The sequence below is a fragment of the Dermacentor andersoni genome, chromosome 4, assembly GCF_023375885.2.
Source record: "Dermacentor andersoni chromosome 4, qqDerAnde1_hic_scaffold, whole genome shotgun sequence".
NCBI lineage: Eukaryota > Metazoa > Arthropoda > Arachnida > Ixodida > Ixodidae > Dermacentor > Dermacentor andersoni.
Window position 1 is genome coordinate 1,705,897 of NC_092817.1, and position 25,840 is coordinate 1,731,736.

At 46.2% G+C, this 25,840-nt stretch overlaps 1 protein-coding gene across 1 annotated transcript in view; it reads left to right on the top strand.

The window, feature by feature from the left end:
* larp (La related protein) overlaps positions 1-25,840 on the top strand; it is a 140,522-nt gene that overhangs the window by 23,201 nt on the left and 91,481 nt on the right. The window contains exon 6 of the mRNA XM_050182736.3: positions 18,522-18,665. Within this exon, the coding sequence (XP_050038693.1) occupies positions 18,522-18,665 (144 nt within the window). The remainder of the gene's footprint in view (positions 1-18,521; positions 18,666-25,840) is intronic.

Here is a 25,840-nt window from a genome sequence, read left to right on the forward strand (position 1 = left end):
CCCTTGTGATTCAAGGGCTCTGACGAGGCAGCAGGGCTCCAAGTAATTTTACCATCCTATATATTTTTTTTATTTTGCATCATTTTCCTACGATGGATCTTAATGTTCATAGTATTCGTCATTAGTCATCGCCATAATTTTATAGCACGTAGATTTTACGCACCTTACAGCGACTATTTTTAGGCCCCTTTACAGCCAAGTCACATCTTTCTTCACAGAACTCATCATTCCACTGCTAAATCACTAACACTGTCTTGGCGCTCTTTGGCCATATCTGGCCCTTGCGCCACTAAACCACACACATTCATTCATCATTCATTCGCCGGTCGGCGCCGCCGTTTCAGAGCGTAGCACGCTGTTCTGTTCTGCCTTCATAGCTGAGTTGTAAGCATCATGGAACGTTCTCGCTGTCTCGGACAGCTTGTATTTTCGCCGTACATGTTCGAACCGACAGCCGATACGGAAAACGATGGCGGCAACGGCGGCAACGACGATGTTGAGTGTGCCAACAGCGAGAGCGATGTGAGCGCCTTCTCGCGCGTTGGAAATCTTAGCTGGTACGTAGGTTTTTTTTTTTCCATGTAGCTGCACGTTCCAATGACGGGAGAAAAGATGCGCTAAAGTGTCACTGGGAACTTGCTGCTGGAAGAATGCCGAAGCACTAACTTCTCATTAGATTGTAAACACGGGTGCAATTCCGCGATGTCATGCACCTTGCCGTTGCTTGTCTAAAGTCCCGTGGTTTTTTTAGTGTTGATACATGATCGCGAACATAAGTGCCGTGTTTCAAAGCGCGCACATGCAGTGCTGCGAGGTACAGTCATGGAAGTTGCTTATCATACACATCCAGAGATGGCCAGAGGTATTATATGTGGAATATTCATACTATGGTTCGACGACTTTGCGATTGTGGCTTGATCAAGAATCGGTATGCGTGCTCCATGCTAGTGTTGACATAAAGACATTAGGCAGTTTTAGCACCGCCTTGTGGTAAACATGATAACTGCAACCATACGTCGAATGTCACTAGGCAAGCCTATACTCCATTTCATACCTCAGGTGCAACGCTGTGGAAGCTACGCACGAAGTCCGGTCACCAAAATTTATTACTGCGTGCGTTTCCGTCTATGCTTCGCAGCGTGCCAGCGGCGTTTGCGCGCGCGAGCATGCACGTGAAGCTGCCGCTACGGGCTGCAATTAAAAAATGCCGAAAAGAAAATTGATTTAAAAGAACGTGTTAGCAGCCGTATAAGTACACGGATTGTTTCTATGGGTAAATTATTTCTTTTTTTCATTCAGAACTGAGCTTATATATGGAAAATTTTCTAAAAAATCGGGTCAAGAAACACCGAACTTTTTCTAAGTGCGAACACAGCCACTGCAAGAAGTATCTCAAGCCTCCGTAGCATTGCAACTGATGTATGAAACGGAGTATAGCAACGCTAGCAACAACGCGTTTCCGCATTTGTTGTAAGGCTATCCGGTTATCACGGAAATGGTTCGAGCACAGCACAGTTGATTTCGTCGGCATAAACTTATCTCTCCTCACCGCACGGACCCACTGCGCTGCAAGCTTCTTGTCCTTTGGGAACCTGTGAAATACCACATCGTCTCGCCCGCCTGTATTCGCGCAGCCGAATGCTGCACAGAACGAGGGCAAGTTGGGCGCCCTTAGCTGTAGGCACTCACGCAGCACAAAAGGAAAGAACAGTTTACGAAAATCGCAAAAGAAAACAAACGTGAGCGGCGGCGGCGGCAGATCTCGTAGCGTCGTTCAGTAAAGCGCAGGACGGAAAGAGGCATGCCAGCACATGCGAGCACGCCGGTCCGGCAGCTCGGTCCCCGCGAATGACGTCACTCTCGCCGGTTCTCTCCTCTAGCAACCACCTCACCCAGCGCTCCGGGAAGCGATGGGGGCGTGTCCGCGGGGGTGATTTAGAAGGTGATTTCCGCCCCTTATATTAACAAAACGAAAAAAATTTCGGAACCGTCAATTATTAGGTCTGTTCTTCCCAATCCCAGCCATTCATGGAAATTGAAAACCGTTTCAGCTTCCCTTTAAGGGGGGACGTGGGTCCTAAAACATTTTTGCATATATTTGGGTAAATCTTTAATAAGCTTGACTGTCTGGGGTAATTTTACGTGCTGATTTCAGATATGTAACTAGATTTTTAATAGCTGTAGCAGTTAAAGAAATATTGAGGTCTGAAATCAAATTAATTTCAAACTCGTTACGGGGCTTTTTGATGATTCCATCTTGCTAAACCAAAAACTAAATGCATGACACCATTGCTAAAGACATACTGTAGGGGGTGATGCTATTTTTATTCATTTGGAAGCATTTTGCCGACAAGAAAACAATCTTGCATTTATTACGAACATTTTTTTCTAATTAGCAGCGATTACTATACCTGAATGTAATTTTCATGACGGTGCAAGAGTAATAAAAATAGCATCACTCCCCAGATCATTTCAATACGAATAAAATGATACCACCCTTGTCATGTTTGGCCAAAAACAACCGAGAGAAAACACCTGTTAGGCGGAATACAGTGTGCAAAAACATCGAACTGAAATAAACGCATTTGAAGTTTCAAACAAATGTAGCTTTTGCTGAAGTGAATCTACTGCAATACAAATGGCACCGTTTTGAAGCTCTATGTTTTGTAAGAATGGCCATACAAAATGTGTGACTGCACACTCTCAAAATAATAGCACACTGGCCACTGAACTAGCACAAGAAACCTTATTAGGCACTATGCTCTACAAAGAGCATGGTACCTGGTTTTCAAACCGAGGTGCAGAACTCTGTGTGGAATGAATATAGTTCCAGTGTTGTACCTGCAGGCTTCCTGATTGATAGCAGTCTCCATTACAATCAGTGAGGCATTTTTTGATTTGGTAGAATTGACTATGTTACTGAATGAAGGCTCTGAGTGCACGTAGCCTTCCAAGTCATCTTCATTTGAAAATGGCTGTGGAACTTAATAGAACGCCATTGATAAATGAATTTTGTCTGAAGTGCACAGGAACGTTACATATATACATGTGCCCGGCAAAGGCTTAAGATCAGAGAGCCAGTGATAGATATGCAGCTGCTAGGTGCTTTCCAGAATTGTACTTTTGTATGATGCCTCGATCACTTCTGCAGCCAGTTGTTGTGCCAGCCCAGAAGGCCTAGTGAACAGAGCTCATGATGAGGTTCTCTTTATGAGGGGGGGTGGGGTGGTACGATAGGTATTGTTACTACCTGTCGTGACAATATGATCATAGAGTGAACGCGCAATATGCTTGGTTGCGGGTCAGAGGTGCCAACGCGTGAAATGCCTAGCCGCAGATACAAGGAGTCGTCGCTCGATGCGCTTATTCGCGCAGTCCGAGGTGCCGATGCGCAAAATGCCTAGACGCGGGCGCAAGGAGTCGACACTCGATGCGCTTATTCATGCAGTCCGAGATGCCGACGCGCGAAATGCCTAAACACAAGGAGTCGACACTCGATGCTCTTATTCGCGCACTCCGAAGTGCCAATGCGCGAAATGCCTAGCCGCGAACGCGAGGAGTAGACACTCGATGCGCTTATTCGCACAGTCTGAGGTGCTGACGCGCGAAATGCGTAGACACAGGCTCGAGGAGTCGATGCTCGATGTACTTAGTCGCGCAGTCTGAGGGGCTGACGCGCGAAATGCGTAGCCACAGGCTCGAGCAGTCGACGCTCGATGTACTTAGTCGCGCAGACGAAGGCGCCGATGCGCAACATGCTTAGGCGAGGGCCTGAGATGTCCACACGCGATGTGCTTGATCAACGAGTCGGAGACTCCTATGCGCGAAATGCTTAGCCGAGGTACGAGGATTGCATGCGCGATGCGCTTGGTCACGAATTCCGAAACACCGTGTGCTGAAAGGCCTAGCCGCATGTCCGAGGATTCTGCGCACGAATCTTGGTTGCGAAGTCCGCGTCACCGATTATCGGAATACTTTGCCGTGGGTCTGAGACATCCACAAACGTAGAGATTGGCCACGGTACTGCAATGTCCGCGTAGCACCCGTTTTGGCACGTCGAGATTACGGCTAGTAGAGACTTCCAGGCTCGTGAAGTGCAAAGAGCCGTGAAAGAGCCGAGCAGACGACGCGAGCGCCGGACCAATGGCGAACCGCGCTGCAGTCACATGGCAGGCGCGGCCAATCGCAGACTCCGGCACGACCTTCAATCATTTGCTTTTTGTGTGCTTGTTTCTGTTCGGAGGAGATAGTTGAAGCGGCAAATTTGATGACTGAGAAATGCGCTTTCCAACGAGACCAAGATGGCGGCGCTCGGTTGCGCCATTCCAGAGATATTGTGGCTTGAAAAACGCGGTTCTTTTTTGATTTCCGCGAAATTTTTCGCCACCTTGGCTGATAAAACAAATTTTTTAGAGCACTTCTACGTGGTTTGTATGGATGCTATTCTGGAATGAGATAGAAAAAGTTATGGAAATTGAAAATCTGATTTTCAAAAAATCGATTTTTTTGCCATTTCTAGCAATGTAAACCCTGCATCCCCCTTTAAGGGTGGACACTGGTCTTAGAGACCAAAAATAGCGAAAAAATTGGTTTTCTGAAAGTGGTATTTTCATAATATACATACACTGCAGCATGTTCTGACCAAGTTTCCCGCATCATGGATGAATATTTTAGCCGCAATATCAGTTTATCTAACAGCTGCGAGCTATATTTTGACAGAAAGAAGCATAAAAAGGGGGCTTTTTTCATGTCATGCCGCTGCTGAACAACCTGTGCTTGCGTGGCCATCTTGGTCGCATTGGAAAGAATTACTTCTCTTCTTCAATTTCCCGCCACATTTTCGTTCGCCCCCCTATTTGCTATTTAGAAATACCGCACAGAAAAAAGTCCCAGCCTGCAACCCCATTCGCCCATTCAATGCACGTGACAAAATAAAGTCCTGCGATTGGCTTAGGTTACTGGCATCGTCTACTGCGGCGTGCGGACACGCTTGAAAAGCGAACCGCGATGCCAGTTTGAAAGCGACTAGCGTAGTGTGTACTTATGTCGGAAGATTGCCACTCGAAACAAGTTGGGCAAGAAAAGAAAGCGAGTGCGCTACAACATTGAAAAGTGCTCCGACCCTGCCAAAAAACATAGCAATGACCACCCACTGGCGGTTGCAAGTGAAGGCTGCGACGCAACGGACCTGGCTCGAGAGCGAGCCAGGCCTAACGATGTCGCCGGCCAATAGTGATCTCAGGAGCAGCATTCAGCACGACACAAAGATGGTGCAGCCAGTGGAATTGCTCCAATGGCAGAAGCAAGCAAGGGAAAACCTCCAACAACTGGCGGGAACTGTGGCAACGAAGTGGAAATTGAACATGTGTACAAGAGTCAACGACTGTGCAGGCGGGCTGGCGGAGACGGAGTCACGGTTTTAGGTTATCAGTGCGGAAGCGTTAAGCGCTTTGGTCTCGCGTCTAAAGTGCAGTCCCTGTGGCGGCTCTATGACTTTTGACTCAGAGGAGCGAGAATATGGCGTTGCTGTCAAGCTTCTTGCCATTTGTGAAAACTGCGAAGATGTTGTTTCCGAGTGGAGCTCGCCGCGCGTGAGAAACAGCAAAACAGCCCCGTCATCGTCAACCCCGTTGTAGTGAACATTCTCGCCGTTCGTGCGATGGTTAGCACTTTAATTGACAAACGGCGATGAATGATGTTTTTGCTGCAATGAACATCTCGCACCATGGCCTTCATAACAAAATGTGGCAAGGCTATCTCAAGCAGAAGCTTGCGCCGGCGTCGTCGTCCGCTGCCCAAAAGCTGGGGTGCGTGTGCGCTGTCAGTGAAGTCATTGTATAATGACTTGAAACTTGCGAACTCCGGGAACATAGCGGTATTCTACAATGGCTCGTGGATGGCGCGCTGCCATTCATTGCACATCGGAGTCGGCACGGTCATTGAACTGTTCAACAGACTTGTGCTTGACTATGTTGTCCTGAGCAACTTCTGTGCCGGGTGTGCGCGCGGCCCGAAACCTGGTGACCTGGACTACCAAGATTGGAAGGCAAGCCATATGTGCCAAAAAAATACAGAAAGAAAGCAGGGGAGATGGAAGTTGAAGCGGCGCTTATACTGTTCCAGAGGTCACTTCAGCTGCACAAACTGAGGTACCCCACAGTCCTCTCAGGTGGTGATAGTCGCGCATTTCTTGCTCTCAGACAAGCCAAAGTGTATGGCTTTGTGCCAGTCAAGAAGGAAGATTGCGTGAATCACGTCTAAAAAAGGATAGGGACTGCTTTGCGCACTCTCATTGCCAAACACAAGTGCTCTGCTTCTGAAACACTTGGTGGCAAACGAAAATTGACGGGTGACCTGATCACCAAACTCGTTGACTACTATGGATGGGCATTAAAATCCAACAAAGGGGATGTGAAGGCTATGCAGAATGCACCATACCACCACATCACATCAAACTACAAGGTTTCAAACCACAGTCTTTGCCCATCTGGTCCAGACTCTTGGTGCCATCAGAATGCTGCGCAAGCAAAAAAATGAGCCCATCCCAAAGCATCGATACAATTCGCCTGTCGATGTTTGTCAAGCCCTTCGACCAGTGTATGAGTGCCTCTCAGAAGAAAAATCGCTTCAAAGGTGCCAGTGCAGCATGACCCAAAACAATAATGAATGCTTGCATTCCATGATTTGGGCATTAGCACCTAAGGAGCAGCATGCCTCGCTTTTTGTTGTTGAATCTGCTGTGGCTGAGGCAGTAATGAAATTTAATTCGGGGAATGAAAGAGCTTCATCTGCCATACTCCAGGAGCTTCGTTTGAACCCGGGGCTACTGAACAGCATGAGAATGGCAGAGAAAGATAACCGGCGAGCAGCAGCATCAGCCTGCAAGCGTGCATCTGTAGAAAATCTGCGACAAGCCTTTAAAAAATGCCATTTGGGTAGCTGTGGGCAGATAGATTATATCCTTGGGTGGCTACTGACCATTTAGATATGTGGATATATCAATACTTTTTGTTATATTTGAATAAAAATGAACTTGTCCGTTTTTTTTTTGCGTTTTCTCAAAACAAGAAATTTTGAATATTTGCATCCTTCCAGGAGCAATTTCGCAGTAATCGGGGCACCTAGAATTGTAATTCTTGTTGCAGTACTGAGCTATGTGAATAATGCACACAATGGTAGGACCAGATTTCTGTATCTCAGTTTTAATATTTTTTTATTGTCCGTACATCAACAGCCAATTTGAACCCATTTTGAATAGAAAGCTTTGATGTGCTGTATAATTGTTAAATAGTAGTTATACCAAAAAACTATTCCTACAATTGTCAAGCTTATGGTTCCTAATATCCAGCTATATGCCTAAAGCAAGGTTCTGATGAGTAGTTTTTGCTCCATTGTTCCCAGAAACAATGCTAATTAATTTTAGTTATCTTTAGAACTAATTGACATAGCTTAAAAACAATTGCATATTTGGAATCAGCATAAGAAACAGAATATGACTGTGCAGTTTAATTAAATTTGGTAAAGAGGGTTTTAATGAAGGTCAGAATACCCACCTCCCCCCTTAAGGTGAGTACCGCTCTATGGGCTTCCTTATAAGGGTCAATGGACGAAGCACAGCTGGTTCAGCCTCTTCTGATAGCGTCGGCACACTAGCAGCTTGATCTTGGTCTTGCCAAGGTTGTGCCGGCACGGGGCTGTATGGTGGACGAACTTGATCCATGTGACGCTGCAGCTCACCTTCTGCCATTTCAACGGTGATCATTTGGGAACATCTTGCTTCTTTCACTGTGGCTAGCAGCCACCTTTCTCCCTCTCTGAAGTTGCAAGCCCACACAGGAGTGCTCGGGTCCAGCATGCTTGCTTGATCTGCCTGTGGACAGATAGGAAAGGTTATGGACGGTGGAAGGCATGTGTCTAACCAAGAACGAGTCTGATAACTCAACACACGTTGAGATGGTGATGCTCTAGCATCCAGGGGTGTTCTACTGTAGCTAAAGAGGAGTTTAGCCAATCGCTCAGGCAGGTCACCTGACCGAACCTTCTTGAGGCCATCTTACAGTGTCCGCACAACGTGTTCAGCAAGCCCGTTCGATGGGGGCGATATCGTGCCATACAAAAATGCTTGATGTTATTTTCTGTCAGAAACTTGGAGAAAGTCTCTGACGTGAATCGAGTTCTGTTGTCTGTCACAATGGTTCTTGGTATGCCCAGCCTGCAGAAGATTCCACGCAACAATGTAACTGTCACTTTCGCTGTGGCATGAAGCACTGGAATTGCCTGATTCATTTTGAATGTGAATCTATGGCCACTAGGATCATGGTTTTATTCAGTGGACCAGCATAATCCAAATGTACTTGGACCAATTCTTGTGTGTTAGTGGCCAGCTTTCTGGTATTTTTGCTGGTGGCATTGTGCTTGCTTGTATGCATGTAGTGCAATTGCTACTCATCCGTTCGATGGCTCCGTCGATGCTGGGCCACTACACGACCGCACGGGCCATTGCCTTCATTGCAGACATTCCCTGGTGTGTCTTGTGCAGGAGTTACAGCATGTCACCACAAGCAGCTTCGGGAATCACCACTCTTTGACTCCAGTAAATGAGACCTTCGTAGCTCAGTCTTTTGTGTGAAGTATGGTTCCAACCGCGGATCGGGTGCTCTGCGCACCTTTGGCCAACCATGAAGCATGTAGGATTTGACATTTCTGAGGACTTTCTCGGTCAACTTTCTCATTGCTTATGACGAAAAGTGCCACAGCTAGTGCAGGCACTCGTGTAGCTCCTCTGATGTGTCCTCAGTGGTCTCTAGAGGAAGCCGACTTAGTGTGTCTACATTCAGGTTTTCTGAGCCAGCTTTGTACTCTATCTTGTGCTGGTGTTCTGTCAGCAGCAGGGACCACCGCTGAATTCTTGCGGCAGCCATGATGGGCGTGGGATGATCTTCACAAAACAGACCCACCAGCAGCTTGTGATCTGTGACCAAGGTGAAGGTTCTTCCCATTAGGCAGTCCTGGGATTTTTATACCCCAAACACTAGGGCCAACGCTTCACACTCAAGTTGTGAATAATTCCTTTTCGCTTTGGAAAGTCTTCGAGAACAAAAGCTTATAGGCTTGTCAACATCATCAATGGGATGAGACAGCACACCTCCTATTCCGTTCAAGGACGCGTCGCACTCCTAGCACAGTGGCAGTGAGGAAACGAAGTGGGTAAGCATTTTAGCATTGCATAAGGTATTCTTCGATTCCTGAAATTCTTCCTGTTGTTGAGAGCCCCAGTTCCAGTGACATCCTTTTGTTAGCAAGTCGTAGAACGGGGATAGCAGACTGGCGATATTGGGAAGGAACATGCTGTAATACGTAAGAAGACCCAAGTAGGAGCGCAGTTCACTGTCGTTTTTGGGTGTTGGTGCCTTCATAATAGCGTCCATGTTACTTTCCAGAGGCTGCAGCCCTCCTATACTGATCTTGTGGCCTCAGGGATCCTGAAGGTGCACTTGTCCTTCCTTAGCTTGATGCCAAACTCGTGAAAGTGCTGAAGAACTGCCTTGAGGTTCTTTCCGCCGTCATTCCCCTTCTCTGCAACCAGAATCTCAACCAAGTATGCCTGAGCTCCTGGCAGCCTATTCAACACGCTGTCCACTGTTAGCTGAAAAATAGCTGGGGCAGAAGATCGGGGCAGAATCGGGGGCAGAATCGCCTGCCCCAAAGGGCAGGCGATTCTAGCAGAATAATCCCCGATGTGTGTTAGTGACAGTCAGCTTCTTTGACTGCTCATCCAGGGGAACCTGGTCGTAAGCGTCCCGAAGGTCCAACGTGCTGTAAATATCACCCTCATGCAGTGCTGAAAAAAGGTCGTTGATTACTGGGAGCGGGTACTGCTCTGTCATACAGCTGGCATTTTAGTTACAGTCGCCGACTGATTTTCCGGACTCCAAAAATTCGGACATGCTCGATTATTCGTTCTGCTTCGCGGCACCGCTATTCTCACGATAGACTATAATGTATAACAACTGCCGAAAGTTCGGACACCTTGCAACCTCTCGTCTGATTTTTTGGACACTCCTTGAGCCAACTCGATCGAGAGCACGATGTACCAACTCTGACTGGTGCATGGTTCGACTTGAATGCCATTTTTGTTTCGAACGGAGCCTCCTTGCTGCCCCACGAAGTGGCGCTACTGCAAATCCTCGCTCATCATCATCGTTTCTGCCTGGTTCGATAATGTGGCTACAGCAGTTCTGGTCTCAGTTGAGTAAGCCATGTCAAGACAATCCAGCAGCTGATTTGTTTCTTTCTTCGTGCACAACGCTGCGAGTAGGCCACGTTTTTGTTTGTGCGACTGGTGTCGGCGTAACGGCATGGTGGTGTTTGCTTTGTGTGCTGTGTCGAGGTTGTAGTGATCCAACGCGGCATACGGAAATATTGCTTCAAGTGTCTAATGGCACCGACAGTGCCCACGCAGACTGCACTGGGGAATGCCGGCAAGCGGGTGCCGCGAGACCTAGGATTTGTTGCCTTCCGATGTGCTCCCTACTGACGGCGAAAATGTTCTGCCGAGACCTGCACAGTGGTTGCATTGCGATTCCGGACACTGTCTCATTTGACAATTTCACAGGTGCTGACGCTCCTGTACTGACATGCGCAGAACTCGACAACGGCGAGATCGTTCGTCAGGTTTCTGCTGCAGCGCCGGACGATGGCTACAAGTCTGAAGATGATGCACCATGTGCTATGCTGCCGTCGCATGCGGAGCGTGTACAAGCAGTGACTGTGCTTTCAGCCGCCTATAGTGACTGTACGACCCTCTCTGAGATTCAGGCTTATCTGATTGTGCGTAAATGGAACAGCGTGCAACGGCGCATTCACAATTTCTTCAAGCCTACTGCCGAGCCCAAATAAATGTGTGGAAATAAAGGATTTCCTTTTTTTTTTTTGTTTAATCTGCTTTTTCGGGCACCTGTTTATTCGGACATTTCTGCAGTCCCCGTGAGGTCCAAATAAACGGTCGGCGACTGTAGTTTGTAATCGCCACACAATCGGACTGCTCCGTATTTCTTCATTACAGGAACTGTTGCCGTCGCCCACTCCGAGTGAGCCACGGGGGACAGTGCCCTGGATTTAACAAGCCTGTCCCGCTCATTAGAAACCTTTTCTCTCATGGTATACAGAAGTGACCAGGCTTTGAAAAACTTTGGAACCACATCCTCACTTATGTACAGATAAGCAGGCGGAACCTTGAACAGACCCAGTTCAGGTCCAAACACGTCTTCATACTCACACAGGATTGTTTGGAAGTTTTGCCCTTGTTCCTTAACACTGGAAACTCTTAAAACCACAATGTTGCATTCAGTTTCGTTATTCATTTCGGTTCTTTATTCTCCAGGGGGCGTTTCTGTTCTTCATTATATATATATATATTGGTTGTATATGTTAAAAAACGGCTTTTTACTTCAGAACGGCTGGAGCCTGACCTCCACCTTCGGTCAACACCACACACAACACCTTCGTTGTTCAGTGCCTGGATACGATCACTGCCACATAGGCTTGGTCCGGAGACTGCAACTACGGTCAGTGACACCGTGTCAGTTATGCAGCAGTATGAAGCTGGTAGCTTGAGCCTCCCAGCTACAGGCAACGGACCCAAGTAGCATGACAACTTCAAGCTGGATTTTTCAAGGCAGGATCAGCTTGTGCGATGTTGGCAGTAGACATCCCAGGACACCATACACACAAGTGAACTGGTGTCAATTTCTATTGCGATGTTGGCTCCACCCCAGCAAAAATTTCGTCGGACCGGGCTGACAAGTCCATTGATTGCCTTTGGTTCTGGCTTTAGTGTATACAACTGTGAGGAAAGGTCGGTTTCAGTGTTTTGCATTTAGCCGCTGCTAAACGCCAAGTTCTGCTGCCGTCGCTTTCCTTTAGATTGACACACAGTAGCTAGATGTCTCTTTTTCCTGCAACTGAAACACTGGGCGTCTTTAAAGGCACAAGTCGCCTCACCGTGCTCACGGCTGCCACACCGGTGACAGCCTTAGACGAGCCACTCGCCTGACTGCAGATTTTTCCTGCCTGTCACTGTCGTCTATCACCGGCTAGTCTGTGAATATAAGGTAATTCCTTTGGTTCCGTCTGCTTCATAAGCTCAACACCCTGTCCTGCAACCTCTGCGGCAAGCACGGTGTTTTCTGCCTCCTTCAAAGTCGATTTTGGATGCAAAAGTAGGGCCTTCTGCACGTTACTGCTGCGAATTCCATGTGCTATCCTGTCTTGTAGCAGGCATTTCAACATGGTCCCAAAATTGCATTTATCAGCCAGGTGGGGAAACTCCACGATAAGCTGCTGAGCTGATTCCTCTTCCCTTTGAATACGGCTAAAGAACTTGAAGCTTGTGGCTACCATATTTATTCGAATATAGGTTGACCTTTTTTTTTTTTTTTCATAAGTGTTACCCATAATTAGCTATCAACCTATATTCATGAACAAAGGTAGCAAAAGTACTGAGCTAATGGAGTTCCAATGTAGAACAGAGCTGCTGCTGGAGCCGTGAGGGCTAAGGCCGCAAACCAAAACACCCTGCCATGCATGTCGATACCATACGTCAAAGCTTTGTTTACTCAATTTTAATGTGCACCGATTGTAATGCGCATCTGTACAGTACAGTACAACTAAATTAACAAGCATGGTGTCACACGCACACAAGCAAACACGGAGCACATCTCGCTTGAGAACCGTGGAAACTCTCCATCAGAACGCTGGAGCGAGGAAGTGTGGCAGCAGCTGCCTCTCGCTTCAACACAAACTACAAGCAGCGAAAACACAGCATGCGGACTGTGTCCCCCGTCGCAGATTGCTTTCAAGACGGGGCCAAGGTGATCGTATCACCAAAGTGAATCGTCGCAAATACGTCCTGCTTTGGTCCAGTGTGTTGCTTTGCTGGCAAAAAGCATCTCCTCCTGTTTGTGCCAGTCCTGCACGCAAGTTTTGGCTACTCCAAATGCCCGTGATGCAGCCTGATTTCCATCCGTCTCCGCACACATGATCACTTTCCTTTTAAATGCGGCATTATGATGAACTCGGCACGTCATGCTGATAGAGCAAATGCAGAAAACGGCAAGACAGGCAGTGGACTAATGCCTAAGCGCACATACTACAGCGCATGGAGGAAGCTATAGCAGCTAGGCTCGAAGTGCATAAGAGGCGGCCAGTTTGAAATGCCGATGGTGACATGGTAATGCAGATTTAGGGTCGCACTCAATTCTAACGTGCTGATTCTAATGGGTCAACCACTTGAAGATTTCTTTTTATTTCTCGGTGAGCACAATATATAGGAGTCGACCTGTATTCCTGCTCGACCTATTTTAGAGTAAGTACGGTATCTCATTTGGCTTGGGTGCGTAAAATTGTTCGAAAATTGCGACCGCTTTCGCATTGGTTAACTTGCTCACCTTCTGTCGAGCACAACGCCCACTCAGTACATCGATAGGCCTTGAACCCAATGCCGAGATGAAAAGCACTCTCTTTTTAGCATTGTCAACGATGTCATTACCCTCGAAGTAAGACTGGGCTTGGATGTAGTACGATGACCACTTGTCCTTGGTGTCGTCGAACTGTGGAACTTGGTATGCCATTGTGGGAAATTTCTCCATCCTTGAGGTGCTGGTTCGTTGCTCGTTGCCGCTGTTATAACTACTACTGGGCTAGTACGCCTACGGCATTCAGCTGGGCAAGCCGGGCGCATAATAACGCTCACACAAGAACGGGAACACTACACATTGTTTATTCAGTGACAGCCTTCTTAAAGCCATTATTAATCAGCTATGGCACGTGTGGTGTCAGCCTGACGTCACAGCAAATACGGTTTTCTATCCTTCTTATCACTTTCACTCTGCAGCAGTATAAGACATAACAAAGTCCAATAAAGTGTAGGTAGTGCTGTGTGAATGAAGTCACACAGCAGGACCTTGAACCACATTTTCTTTCTCTCTCGTGGCTCCCTTTCTGATCGCTTTGCACACCACTGCATAAAAATGTAAATGAAGGAAAAAGACCATTACTAAATGCAGAACTACCAGTACTGACGTCAGAGTTGCAATGAGTGCGAAAGGTTATGCTAGGAGGGTGATGTCTGCTTTGGCCGCCACGTCAACACACCGCACACACTGCCGGCCGAAACACATCTGGTGTAATCCTCTGCACTCATTGCGACATCTACAGCAGGCTGACCAAAAGTGAGTGTATTAGCAGGCATGACACGATGCACGTGCACCATGCTGTCTCAACTCCAGGCTTCACCAGAGGGTGCAGCTTGACAAGCACAGACAGAAATGCACATTTAAGTTTGCACTCACTGTGTTCAACTTCTCAACATTTTGTTTTTCCCTTTGAAGAGCGATACATACCCAGTGATCCAAGTTGGTCCAACTCGATTCTCTCGGAACAGCCTGACACTATGCCCATTAGACCCAAGTTGGTAGGAAAATGGTCAATAGGTAGTCTGCAGAAAGTGTGTAGAGTACCCTAAGAATGCTAATTGCATTAAAAATAACATCAGCAGAGAGCAACCAGATTTCATGCGATTAGTATTCTTAAAGGCATTCTAAAGACAAGTATTAAGTCAAGCTAAAGTGATGGAGTAGTGCTCGAGAATGCAATATTATCACGAACAGAGCTTTAGTAATCGAGAAATTGATGCAAATGCAGGAGACGCTTAGAGACTCCCCCGGGACATTCAAGTACTAGCCCGATGATGAATGCGCTCCTCATTATAATTCTGTAACTAGTACTCAACCACTCGTAATAGAAAATTATTACGTAGCATTATAAGACGAAAGAAAACGCTACTTGTCAAGTTCTCTTTGATTTTTAGAAAGAGAACTCATTGACATCACCTTGGACAAAGACGCAGGTGGTCTCAAAGTTTCGTTTTGTCCACCCTGCTCCACCCTTGCATTTGGATTTCAGTAGTTTTGTTATCGTGTAGTGCTACGCTGCTAGTTTGACTGACTCACGAAACTCGCCGAAACTGCAAGTAGCAGAGAATGCCACCAGGGGCGTAACCGGGGGGGGGGGGGGGGTGGCTTCTGGCCTTCAGCCCCCCCCCCCCTCGATATATTTTCTTGCTGTCATGTACCGCCGACCAAAACAACCCCCGGCGCCGGAAATCATTCTGAATTTTGTCTATAATGTGTTTTTCACGCTCAAAAAGACATTTCGGCGCATAGATTGCGAACTAGGGCTGGATTTCGTGGCCACGGTCATGCACCTGGAGTCGCATTACGCAAAGAGCCCCATCCGAGCACAAAGTTTCAAGGGCATATTAAAGGCAAGTGGGCTGGCTCATCGCGGCATCACGCGGATGACATGGAATCTACGGAGCGCATAGATTTCGATTCCAAAACTATATGGGTGTATAGATCACTTACACTTTTGATGCGAAAGGTGCATTGAAATTTCCATAGTCGTGCTTTAGATTTGAAATTCCAGATCTTTGTGGGTTTAATATAAACCCTTGACGCCAAAGGTGCATTGACTTTTTTAAAGTCGTACATCAAACCATGTGAGACAAGCCCAATCAACACACTATCAGACATGTTAACAAAGCATGCAGCGAGGTCCGATGAGACACCCTCATAACCGCCAGCCACTGTTCCTCCGTGAGGCTGCAAATAAATTGTACTTCGAGCATTTCCTGTTGCCAAAATAAAACAGTAACCACGAAAATAAAATTATTAGCACATAATTTTATGTTTTCTTTCGCCTATTATAGTGGATGGGTGAAAGCCTAATTCTTCATTGAACTGAAATAAAATGGTTGCTCCGCTGCAATTATTTATTGTCAATTTTCACTTAAGTTGGCAGAGTAGTTTCATGAGTAAAACAGGCTAAGCAGTTAAATGAACTGTACTGCAGACTTTTGAAGAGTGAAATGCTCAGACTCCATACACTTTGTCCATGTCTGTTGTACACTTCATTGCTTCTGCCCTGTTGCACACCTCGTTGCTTCTGCCGATGAAAAGTCTCTTCAAGAACAGCGGATGCTCTGGAGCTATCAAGTACGACACCAATTTGAAAAGCCCGCATGACGATGATTTTGTTTGCTTCTATAATTGGTAGGCGGAGTAATACAACCCTACGTGGTCCGTGTGCCTTGGTTGCTAACTGCTGTTTTTCTTAGGTTGTATTCTACTATAGAAATCATTATTTTACACTTTTGCTTCTTTCCTTGTTCGTGGCAGTGTTCTTCCTGTGCTTCTTTGCTTAGAGAGGCCATTTGATGTGGTTCCTTGTTTGCCAAGTAAAGGAGGGGTACATCTTGCATGCCTACCTTTGAGACACACCTTATTTCATTTCTATTTTGCGGGTTTACATGTCTTTGTGGCGAATGGTGGATATTATTAATACTTCTACTAGGAAAGGTACACCTCCTCATTTGCGTAGAAAAGTTACCTTTTGCTATGCCCCCCCCCCCCCCCCCCCAAAAAAAAAAATCCTGGGTACATGCCTGATGTGGACATTTGTCCCGAGATGGGTTCCGCCAGATTTTTTTGTCACGGAACTTTTACTGCGAAAGTTTGGGAATTCCTGAAAAATGTCTGAAAATTTTGAAAAAAGGGCTTGCTAGACACGCTGTCAGGGTGTAGTTATGGTTGCATGGTGAGGACTCCTTCCCCAGGGCAAAACTGAGTGTTGGGTCAGGTGATTCCTGGGCTCATTTGGTGAACTATAGTCGGGTACAACTTTAGAAAAAAGGGGGGGTCCCGCCCAGATGACCGAAATGCGACAGCCGATTGCCTCCATGACTAAAATAGTTCGCTCAAGAGACTGTGCCTTTAAAATGCGTAATTCGCAGTATAAAGACTTGCATTTTGATGACTGGTTTAGTAAAGCTCTCGGGATAGGAATGCTACAGCACCTGCTGAATCGAAAGAGAAACATAATGCTGTGCCTTCTACAATGCTGCGCATCGTCTGCTTTTTAGCTTCATTGCAAGGGACAAAAGAAGAAAGACCAGCTCTGCATGGCTTTTGCGCTGGTTTACATGTATATGGCACATTTACTACTCGTTTTCCGAATTTAAAATGAATCGGTTGCTATTTAACAAGTATTTAGAAAATACTGGGGCAAGAAGACGGATCGAGGCAGGAAAGGTGCAAGAATGCTCCATTCAGTTTTAAATAAAACTCTTGGTTTTAAGTAGCATAAGAGTTATATTTTTGTGGTTTTATGTTCTCACAAACTTATTTTCAAGTAGAGTCGTTTGCTGGGCCTGTTGGTACAAACTTTCAGAAACGATGGAACCCAGCCTTTAAGACGGAAACACCAGGAAAGAAGTAGACAGACGCACACTTTTCAAGAATGTGATTGGTTCTTTTTTTTTTCTTTTTTTTTTGCAAGTCTGCAGTTTCGCCAGTTCGCGTAGCATAGTGTCAGCGATGCTCGCTGCAATCTTTCATCACCAGATCACGGCTCAGAATAAACACACACAGCACAAATTATGTATCGTAAGCTCACAATAATTAGGAATTCACTCTGACGAGAGACAGACACACACGGCTGACGGGACTTGGCCCAGTTCGAAGTGCGGGTGGCTATCTTCACCATCGGGGGGCGGGGGGGCACCAGCCGTCTAGCACGTGACGTCAGTCTAGACTGCGTGCCCATTGGTGCAGACTTGTGTGCGTCTGCCTTGGAGGAATAAACGCCCCTTTTTTGTAAAGTTGTAATCTGGTATAGTGGGTGACCAATGGCAGTGTGGTTTTTAAATCCCGTCCTCCTGAAACAGGCGGACACTGAACCATGAGGCCGCAGCTGCAGCTGTATATATAAAGGTGGAGGGAGCAACAGCTGCTGCTGTAGCTTAATGGGTGTTGCAAAGCATGCATCACGCAGAGATTGTCAGTTCAGCTCCTACCGACAAATTGTATTACATTTTAATTCCCGCTTTTCCCGATTAATTCGGCATTTCAATTAAAAACAAAAGTTAATCTTTCCTATACATTCCTTAGATCCACTTTCTATTGGTTGTGTCTAACAATAACAGCAAAAAATTTAGTCCGTTAGTTTTCATTACAGTTCTTTTTTGTAAAGTTGCATAGTTATCTAGTTTGTGAGTAGCAAAAATGTTTTGTGTACATTTAATGTGAACTTCTTTTTAAATTGATGCTTGCAGTAGACTAAAGCTGTCTCATGTGTTACAGAAAAAATAAATTGGGCAGGAAAAATTTGGTAACTTTGTTGACATCAAGCAATAGTTTCACGGTGTAACCTGATGATGATGCGGAGTGAGAGGCAGCAAGCCGAAATGCCAAGGGCTGAACATATGCGATCTCTGTGCTAACATTTTTACTGGTGTCAATCCAGAGCAGGGCAACATGCTGAGCTGAATCGCCTGAGGGAATTTCAGCTTGCTAAACTGCCTCCAAATTGATGCTGAATGAAGCAGCAACTGCTGCTTGATTACATGTCAAAGGTATGAATTTGCCATTGAAAGTGCTGAACTGTGCCTCGTGTCTGTGCAGCTGGACATGAGGCCCGGCTTGGCAGCCGGCCGGTTGAAGGAGGTGAACGCCGAGGTCGTAGCTTCCGTGGGCGGCAGCGAGGGGGACGGTCGGGCCGGCCCTGGAGCACCCCACGTCCCCAGCCCAGCTCACTCGGCAGTCGGGGTGAGTGCTGTTTCCTTCGAACAGTGTGCTGTGCGTTAGTGGTGTGCAGAGGCCGCTTGCCAAAGCAGGGTGTCTACAAACCGGGAATTCTCAGGGATCTTGAGTAGTCTGGAAAAACTCAGTGAATTGGTGATTCTATCAGGGAAAACTAGAGGTAATTTTGTTGGAAAGGTTGAAAGTTCCGGTAATGCTTGCTCAAGTAACATACAGGAATCGTAATGAATCGTCTTCGACGCCCTGTTGTCGGCTGGAGGAGTTTCCATTGTACAGTCGACGACCGACTTTCCGGGTTCCCGATAATTTGGACGGCTTCGCGGCACCACCACGTACGCCATAGAGTCAATGAATCAGAATTTCTGAAATTTAGGATGCAAGAACCTTTCGCCGTTCGATTTTCCGGACGTTTTGCCGTGACCGCAGGTCCGAAACAGCATTAATCAATGCCACCACCGCTGCCATTTTGATTACCTCGCCGCCTCGAAACAGCGCTCTCGCACGCAGATCCGCTGGCAGCCATAGCCACCACTGCAGCCACGCTAGGCCTAGCTGCTTCGACGTTCGCTATTAAGCTTCTTGTCATTGGGCGCCGTGTTTTTCATTGAAAGGATTCACTGCTGTCAGCAATGGCACCCACTGTGCCTTTGTGGTCCTTGCGATTGGCTTGGAAGCTTGGAAAGCACGGTGCATTGTGCAATGCCGGTTCCTGAAAGTTAGCTTCTCCTCTTTACAAAAATTTGCCTCTTTACGAGAAAGGAAACGTGCTGCCGCCGTTTTTAAGGAGCTTGAGCTCAAAAAACAAGGTGTTGGCTGATGCCGAGGTGCAGGTGTCCCTCATCCAAATTAACATAAACTCTTTAAAGTACTGAAACACAACACTGAGGCTTCGTGCGCGGTCTGAGAGTATTTCAGGACAGTTGAGGTTGACTTATGAGCTGTTGAGAGAGAATGTCAATTGTGACAAAGTTCGGGCCTCATACCACTGAGCTTGCTATCACTTGATAGAAATAGCTCATATTTGAAAATGTTTGCTTCTGTAGGCATCTCATTTTTATTTGTATTTGAGGATTTCCAACTCTATTTGCAATTTTTTTCAAAGACATTTTATTTGCAGTGCATTGTACTAACCCCTCCTTTCTATTCTCTTTTTGAATAACATAAATACTACTCCTTAGTATTCAAACTGAATTAAGTCGTTCTTTTAATATTTTTTTCATATGCTTACTAGAGAGTGACAGCATTGGGCGATATGGTTTGTGGGGTTCTCCTCCCGTGCTCTTGGGACAAAGGAAGGACAACACAGTAGTGCAAACAATCACAAGGGCATTTATTGCACCTTTCATAGATCAATGCCTGCTAGCCGAGTTGCTATCCCCAAAACATGCCGATGGGCGCGCGACAAATCTAGAAGTCCGACTCACCGCGACCGGATAGCGAGCGAATAAGTTCGCCCCATGCTGGATCCCAACGCCTGGTCGTTCGCATGTACGGTCACGCGAACGGTGGCGCGTTCCAAGGCGGCCACGCGAGACGGTCTCGCAGAAGCATGGATCGGCGCATGCGCGGCACGGCACGTCCGTACTGCTTCCTGTCCCGACCCAAAGAGGAAGCGCCTTCCGCTCCCAAGTAACCCCGCCGGTAGCAGCGCAACACTCGCGCCATCTCTCGCACTGCGCTTCAACCACTCCGACCGCCGCGGGTGCCAGGCCACGCGAGCCGTGCGGGAAAACCAACATATCAGGGGTCGCCTGAGGGTCGCGCATCCCCACAGGTTTCAGCCCGTCTTGACATAAAATATGGTTCTGCATCACTCAGGGAATGTTGCAAAGACACCCTGCAACTAATGCTACTATCGTTGCTGTAATATTGGAAGCAAGTTGCTGGTTACACTTGTCAAGTCTGCAGATGTCATAATTTGTAACAGTCATATGTTTCTCAGGCATACAGGCACAATACGCGGCAGCTATAAAGGACCCTTGAGGAGATCTTGCGTGCATGTGTTTTCTCTGGTTAACACCATAGTTAGATTTGCTATGAGCACATGCAATTCATTGATCATAAATAGAGTGCTTTGTCATTGCGTATATGTTTTTTGAAATTCGGGGGCTCAAAATCAAATGTTATGCTTAAAAGGAAAAATCGGGGAGAAGTTGGGATATTTGTTTCTGCAAGCCCAAAGTTTGGGATTGTCATGAACTCCCTGTGGGAAGAGCTATTCCCACAAAATTTCTTTTTAAATGTGAAATTGCTCCTAAAAGAAGCAATTAAAGGAACATCTTAGTCAAATATTAAGTCAATGAAGACTGTTGAAATGCCATTCACGATACCGATATGTGTTTATTTCATGCCATGACAAGACTTTTCACAGATCAAATCGTAACTGAAAGGGCCAGACAGCGCAATTCAAATTGCTCACCACAAGCCTGGTAATGTCATCACCACCTTTCCGTTAAGTAAAACATGCCTGAGAGCTGGCGCTCCCTTTTTTTATATAACATGCGAAACTGCAGCCAGAAACCAAGCAAGGGCATCACATGGACGGTGCATTTCCTGCTGTTTGCAATTACAGTCGAACCTACTTACACCGGTTTGGTAATAATACCGTACTTATTCGAATCTAGGCTGATAGATTTTTTTCCAATAATCGTATACCAAACTCTAGGATCGGCTTAGATTCGAGGATTTTAACAAAACTTGCCAGTTTGTAATTGAAAATGATAAATATGGTGCATGATCATCATCATCAGCCTTTTTTGTGTCCACTGCAGGACGAAGGCCTCTCCCTGCCATCTCCTGTTACCCCTGTCCTGCGCCAACCGATTCCAACTAGGGCCTTCTCTTTGTATCCATTCTGTAACCCTAATAGTCCAACGGTTATCTAACCGGCGCATTACATGCCCTACCTAGCTCCATTTTTTTCTCCTAATGTCAGTTAGAATATAGGCTATACCCGTTTGCTCTCTAATTCAAACCGCTCTCTTTCTGTCTCTTAAGGGTGGACGCGGGTTTTAGATCGCGAAAAATGGCCAGAAAACCGATTTTTTGAAAATCACATTTTCAGTTTCTATAACCCTTTTTCTGTGTGATACCCAAATATCATCCCTGTAAACCACCTAGAAGTACTCTAAAAAATTCGTTTCATTAGCGAAGGTGGCGAAAAATCTCGCGGAAATCAAGAAAGAACAGCGTTTTTCACGCCACAATATCTCCGGAACGGCGCGACCGAGCGCCGCCATCTTGGTCTCGTTGGAAAGCGCATTTCTCCGTGTTCAAGTTTGCCGCTTCAGCGATCTCCTCCATACAGAAACAAGCGCACAAAAAGCAAATGATTGAAGGTCGTGCCGGAGTCTGCGATTGGCCGCGCCCGCCACGTGACTCCAGCGCGGTTCGCCATTGGTCCGGCGCTCATGTCGTCTGCTCGGCTCTTTGCACCTCGCGAGTTTGGTGTCTCCACTCGCCGTAATCTCGACGTGTCAAAACGGGCGCTACGCGGACATCGCAGTAGCGTGGCCGATCCCTACGCTTGTGGACGTTTCAGACTCGCGGCTAAGCATTCCGAGCGTCGGCGACGCGGACTTCGCGACCAAGATTCACGCGCGGAATCCTCGGACATGCGGCTAAGCCTTTCAGCACTCGGTGTTCCGAATTCGTGACAAATTCGTGATAGCGCGCGCAATCCTCGGAAACGCGGCTAAACATTTCGCGCATAGGGAGCCTCCGACTCGGCGATCATGCACATCGCGCGCGGACTTCTCGGACCGTCACCTAATCATTTTGTGCATCGGCGCCTCCGACTGCGCGAACCAGCGCATCGAGTGTCGACTCCTCGAGCCCGCGGCTAGGAATTTCGCGCGTCGGCACGTAGGACTGCGCGAATGAGCGCGTCGAGTGTCGACTCCTCGAGCCCGCGACTAGGCATTTCGCGCGTCGGCAATTCGGACTGCGCGAATAAGCGCATCGAGGGTCGAGTCCTCGAGCCCGCGACTAGGCATTTCGCGCGTCGGCACCTTGAACTGCGCAACTAAGCACATCGCGCGTCGGCTCCTTGTATCTGCAGCTATGCATTTCGCACATCGGCACTTCGGACTCGCAACCAAGCACATTGCGCCTTCACTCTATTATCATATTGTCACGATAGCTCGTAACAATATCTATCATACCACCCCTTCATAAAGAGAACCTCATCATGAGCTCTGTTCACTAGGCCCCTTGGGCTGGTACACACCTGGCTGCAGAAGTGATCGAGGCATCATACAAAAGTAAAATTCTGGAAAGCACCTAGCAGCTGCATATCTATCACTGACTCTCTGATCCTAAGTTCCACAGCCACTGTCAGGTGAAGATGACTTGGAAGGCTACTTACACTCGGAGCCTTCATTCAGTAACATGGTTAATTCTACCAAATGAAAAAAAAGTGCCTCACTGATTGTCATGGAGACTGCTATCAATCAGGCAGCCTGCATGTACAACACTGGAACTATATTCATGCCCACACAGAGTTCTACACTTCGGTTTGAAACCCAGGCACCATGCTCTTTGTAGAGCGTGGTGCCTAATAAAGTTTCTTGTGCTAGTTCAGTGGCCAGTGTGCTATTGTTTTGAGAGTGTGCAGTCACACATTTAGTATGGCCATTCTTACAAAACACAGCTTCAAAATGGTGCCATTTGTATTGCTGTAGATTCACTTCAGCAAAAGCTACATTTGTTTGAAACTTCAAATGCATTTATTTCAGTTCGATGTTTTTGCACACTGTACTCCGCCTTACGGGGGTTTTTTCTGGGTTGTTCTTGGCCAAAAATGACAAGGGTGGTATCATTTTATTCGTATTGAAATAATCTGGGGGGTGATGCTATTTTTATTACTCTTGCACCGTCATGAAAATTACATTCAGGTATAGTAATCGCTGCTAATTAGAAAAAAATTTTCATAATAAATGCAACATTGTTTTCTTGTCCGCAAAATGCTTCCAAATGAATAAAAATAGCATCACCCCCTACAGTAGGTCTTTAGCAATGGTGTCATGCATTTAGTTTTTGGTTTAGCAAGACGGAATCATCAAAAAGCCCCGTAACGAGTTTGAAATTAATTTGACTTCAGACCTCAATATTTTCTGAACTGCTACAGCTATCAGAAATCTAATTACAGATCTGAAATCAGCATGAAAAATTACCCCAGACAGTGGAGTTTATTAAAGATTCACCCAAAAATAAGAAAAAAATTTTTAAGACCCACCTCCCCCCTTAACATTATGCCTAGCATTTTTCATTCCATCGCTCTTTGCGCGGTCCTTAACTTGTTCTTGAGCTTCTTTGTCAATCTCCAAGTCTATGCCCCATATGTCAGCACCGGTAAAATGCACTGAGTGTACACCTTCCTTTTCAATGATAATGGTAAGTTTCCAGTCAGGAGCTGAAAATGTCTGCCGTATGCAATCCAACCCCTTTTTATTCTTTTGTAAATTTCCTTATGGGGAGGGTTCCCTGTGAGTAATTGACTTAGATAAACATACTCCTTCAAAGACTCTAGAAGCTGACTAGCAATCTTGAAGTCTTGTTCCTTTGCCAGGGTATTGAACATTATCTTTGCCTTCTGCATATTAATCTTTAACACCGCTCTTACACTTCCTCTCTTAAGGCCTTCAATCATTTGTTGCAATTTGACCCCAGTGTTGCTGAACAGGACAATTTCATTGGCAAACTGCAGGTTGCTAAGATATTTGTTGTTGATCCTTACTTCTAAACCTTCCCAGTTTAATAGCTTGAATACTTCTTCCAAGCACGCAATTGGAGAGATTGTGTTTCTCTGTCTGACCCCTTTCTTTATAAGTATCTTCCTACTTGTGTAGAATTAAGGTAGCTGTGAAATCTCTGTAGATATTTTCCAAGGTGTCTACGTAAGCGGTCTGTACTCCTTGATTACGTAATGCTTGTATGACTGCTGGTATCTCTACTGCATCAAATGCTCTTTCGTAATCTATGAAAGCCGTATAGAGAGGCTTATTAAACTCTGCAGATTTCTCGATTACCTGATTAATGGCATGGCTGGGATCCATTGTAGAGTATCCCTTCCTGAAGCCAGCCTGTTTCCGTGGTTGACTTAAGTACAGTAAGGTTTGACTACGGGCTAGTCGGAATTCCATGGTATAAATCGTCACTTACAGCGCAAACATAGACGGAGGACAAAAAGAACGACGTAGACAAGCGCTTGTCTACGTCGACGCTTGTCTACGTCGTTCTTTTTGTCCTCCGTCTATGTTTGCGCTGTAAGTGACGATTTAAGTACAGTGTTGCCCTTATTCTATTGGAGATTATTTTGATTTTATATAATACTGGGTGTAAGCTGATGGGCCTATAGTTTTTCAATTCTTTGTCTTCGTTTTGGTGGATTAGTATAATGTTTGCAATCTTCCAGTTTTCTGGGACCTTTGCAGTCGATATATAGACACTTCGTATGAAGAGCTGCCAGTTTTCCAAGCAGTATGTCTCCTACATCTTTGATTAAATCGACTGTTATTCCATCTTCTCCTGCCGCTCTTCCCCGTTTCATGTCTTGCAAGGCCCTTCTGACCTCATCACTAGCTGTAGGAGGAGTTTCATGTATCCTGTTCATTACTGTTTCTAATGGAGGTACATATCCTGACTCCTCTGGGTATTGTACAGGTCAGTATAGAATTCTTCCACTGCATTTACTATACCTTCGATATTGCTGATGATATTACCCTGCTTATCTTTCAGTGCATACATCTTAGTTTGTCCTCTGCCAAGTTTCTTTTTCACTGATTTAGACTGCGTCCATTTTTTTACGGTTTCAGTCTTTCTCACGTTATAGTTGCGAGTGTCACTAATTTTTGCCTTGTTGATCAGTTTTGCAGCAGAAGCTTGATGTGGGCGAGTTGGTTTTGCATACTTGATGAAAAGAGCGTTACGAAGACGAGGACTAAAAGAACAACATGTACGACGGACATAGCGCCTTGTCCGTCGTACATGTTGTTCTTTTAGTCCTCGTCTTCGTAGCGCTCTTTTCATCAAGTATGATCAGTTTTGACAGTTTCGCAAATTTTATCTTATTTCTTGAGTTGGACACTCATTCTTTGTCGTTTCTTTATTAGGTCCTTTGTTACTTGGGAGAGCTTACCTACTGGTTGCTTTGGTGCCTTGCTGCCCACTTTAATTGCTGC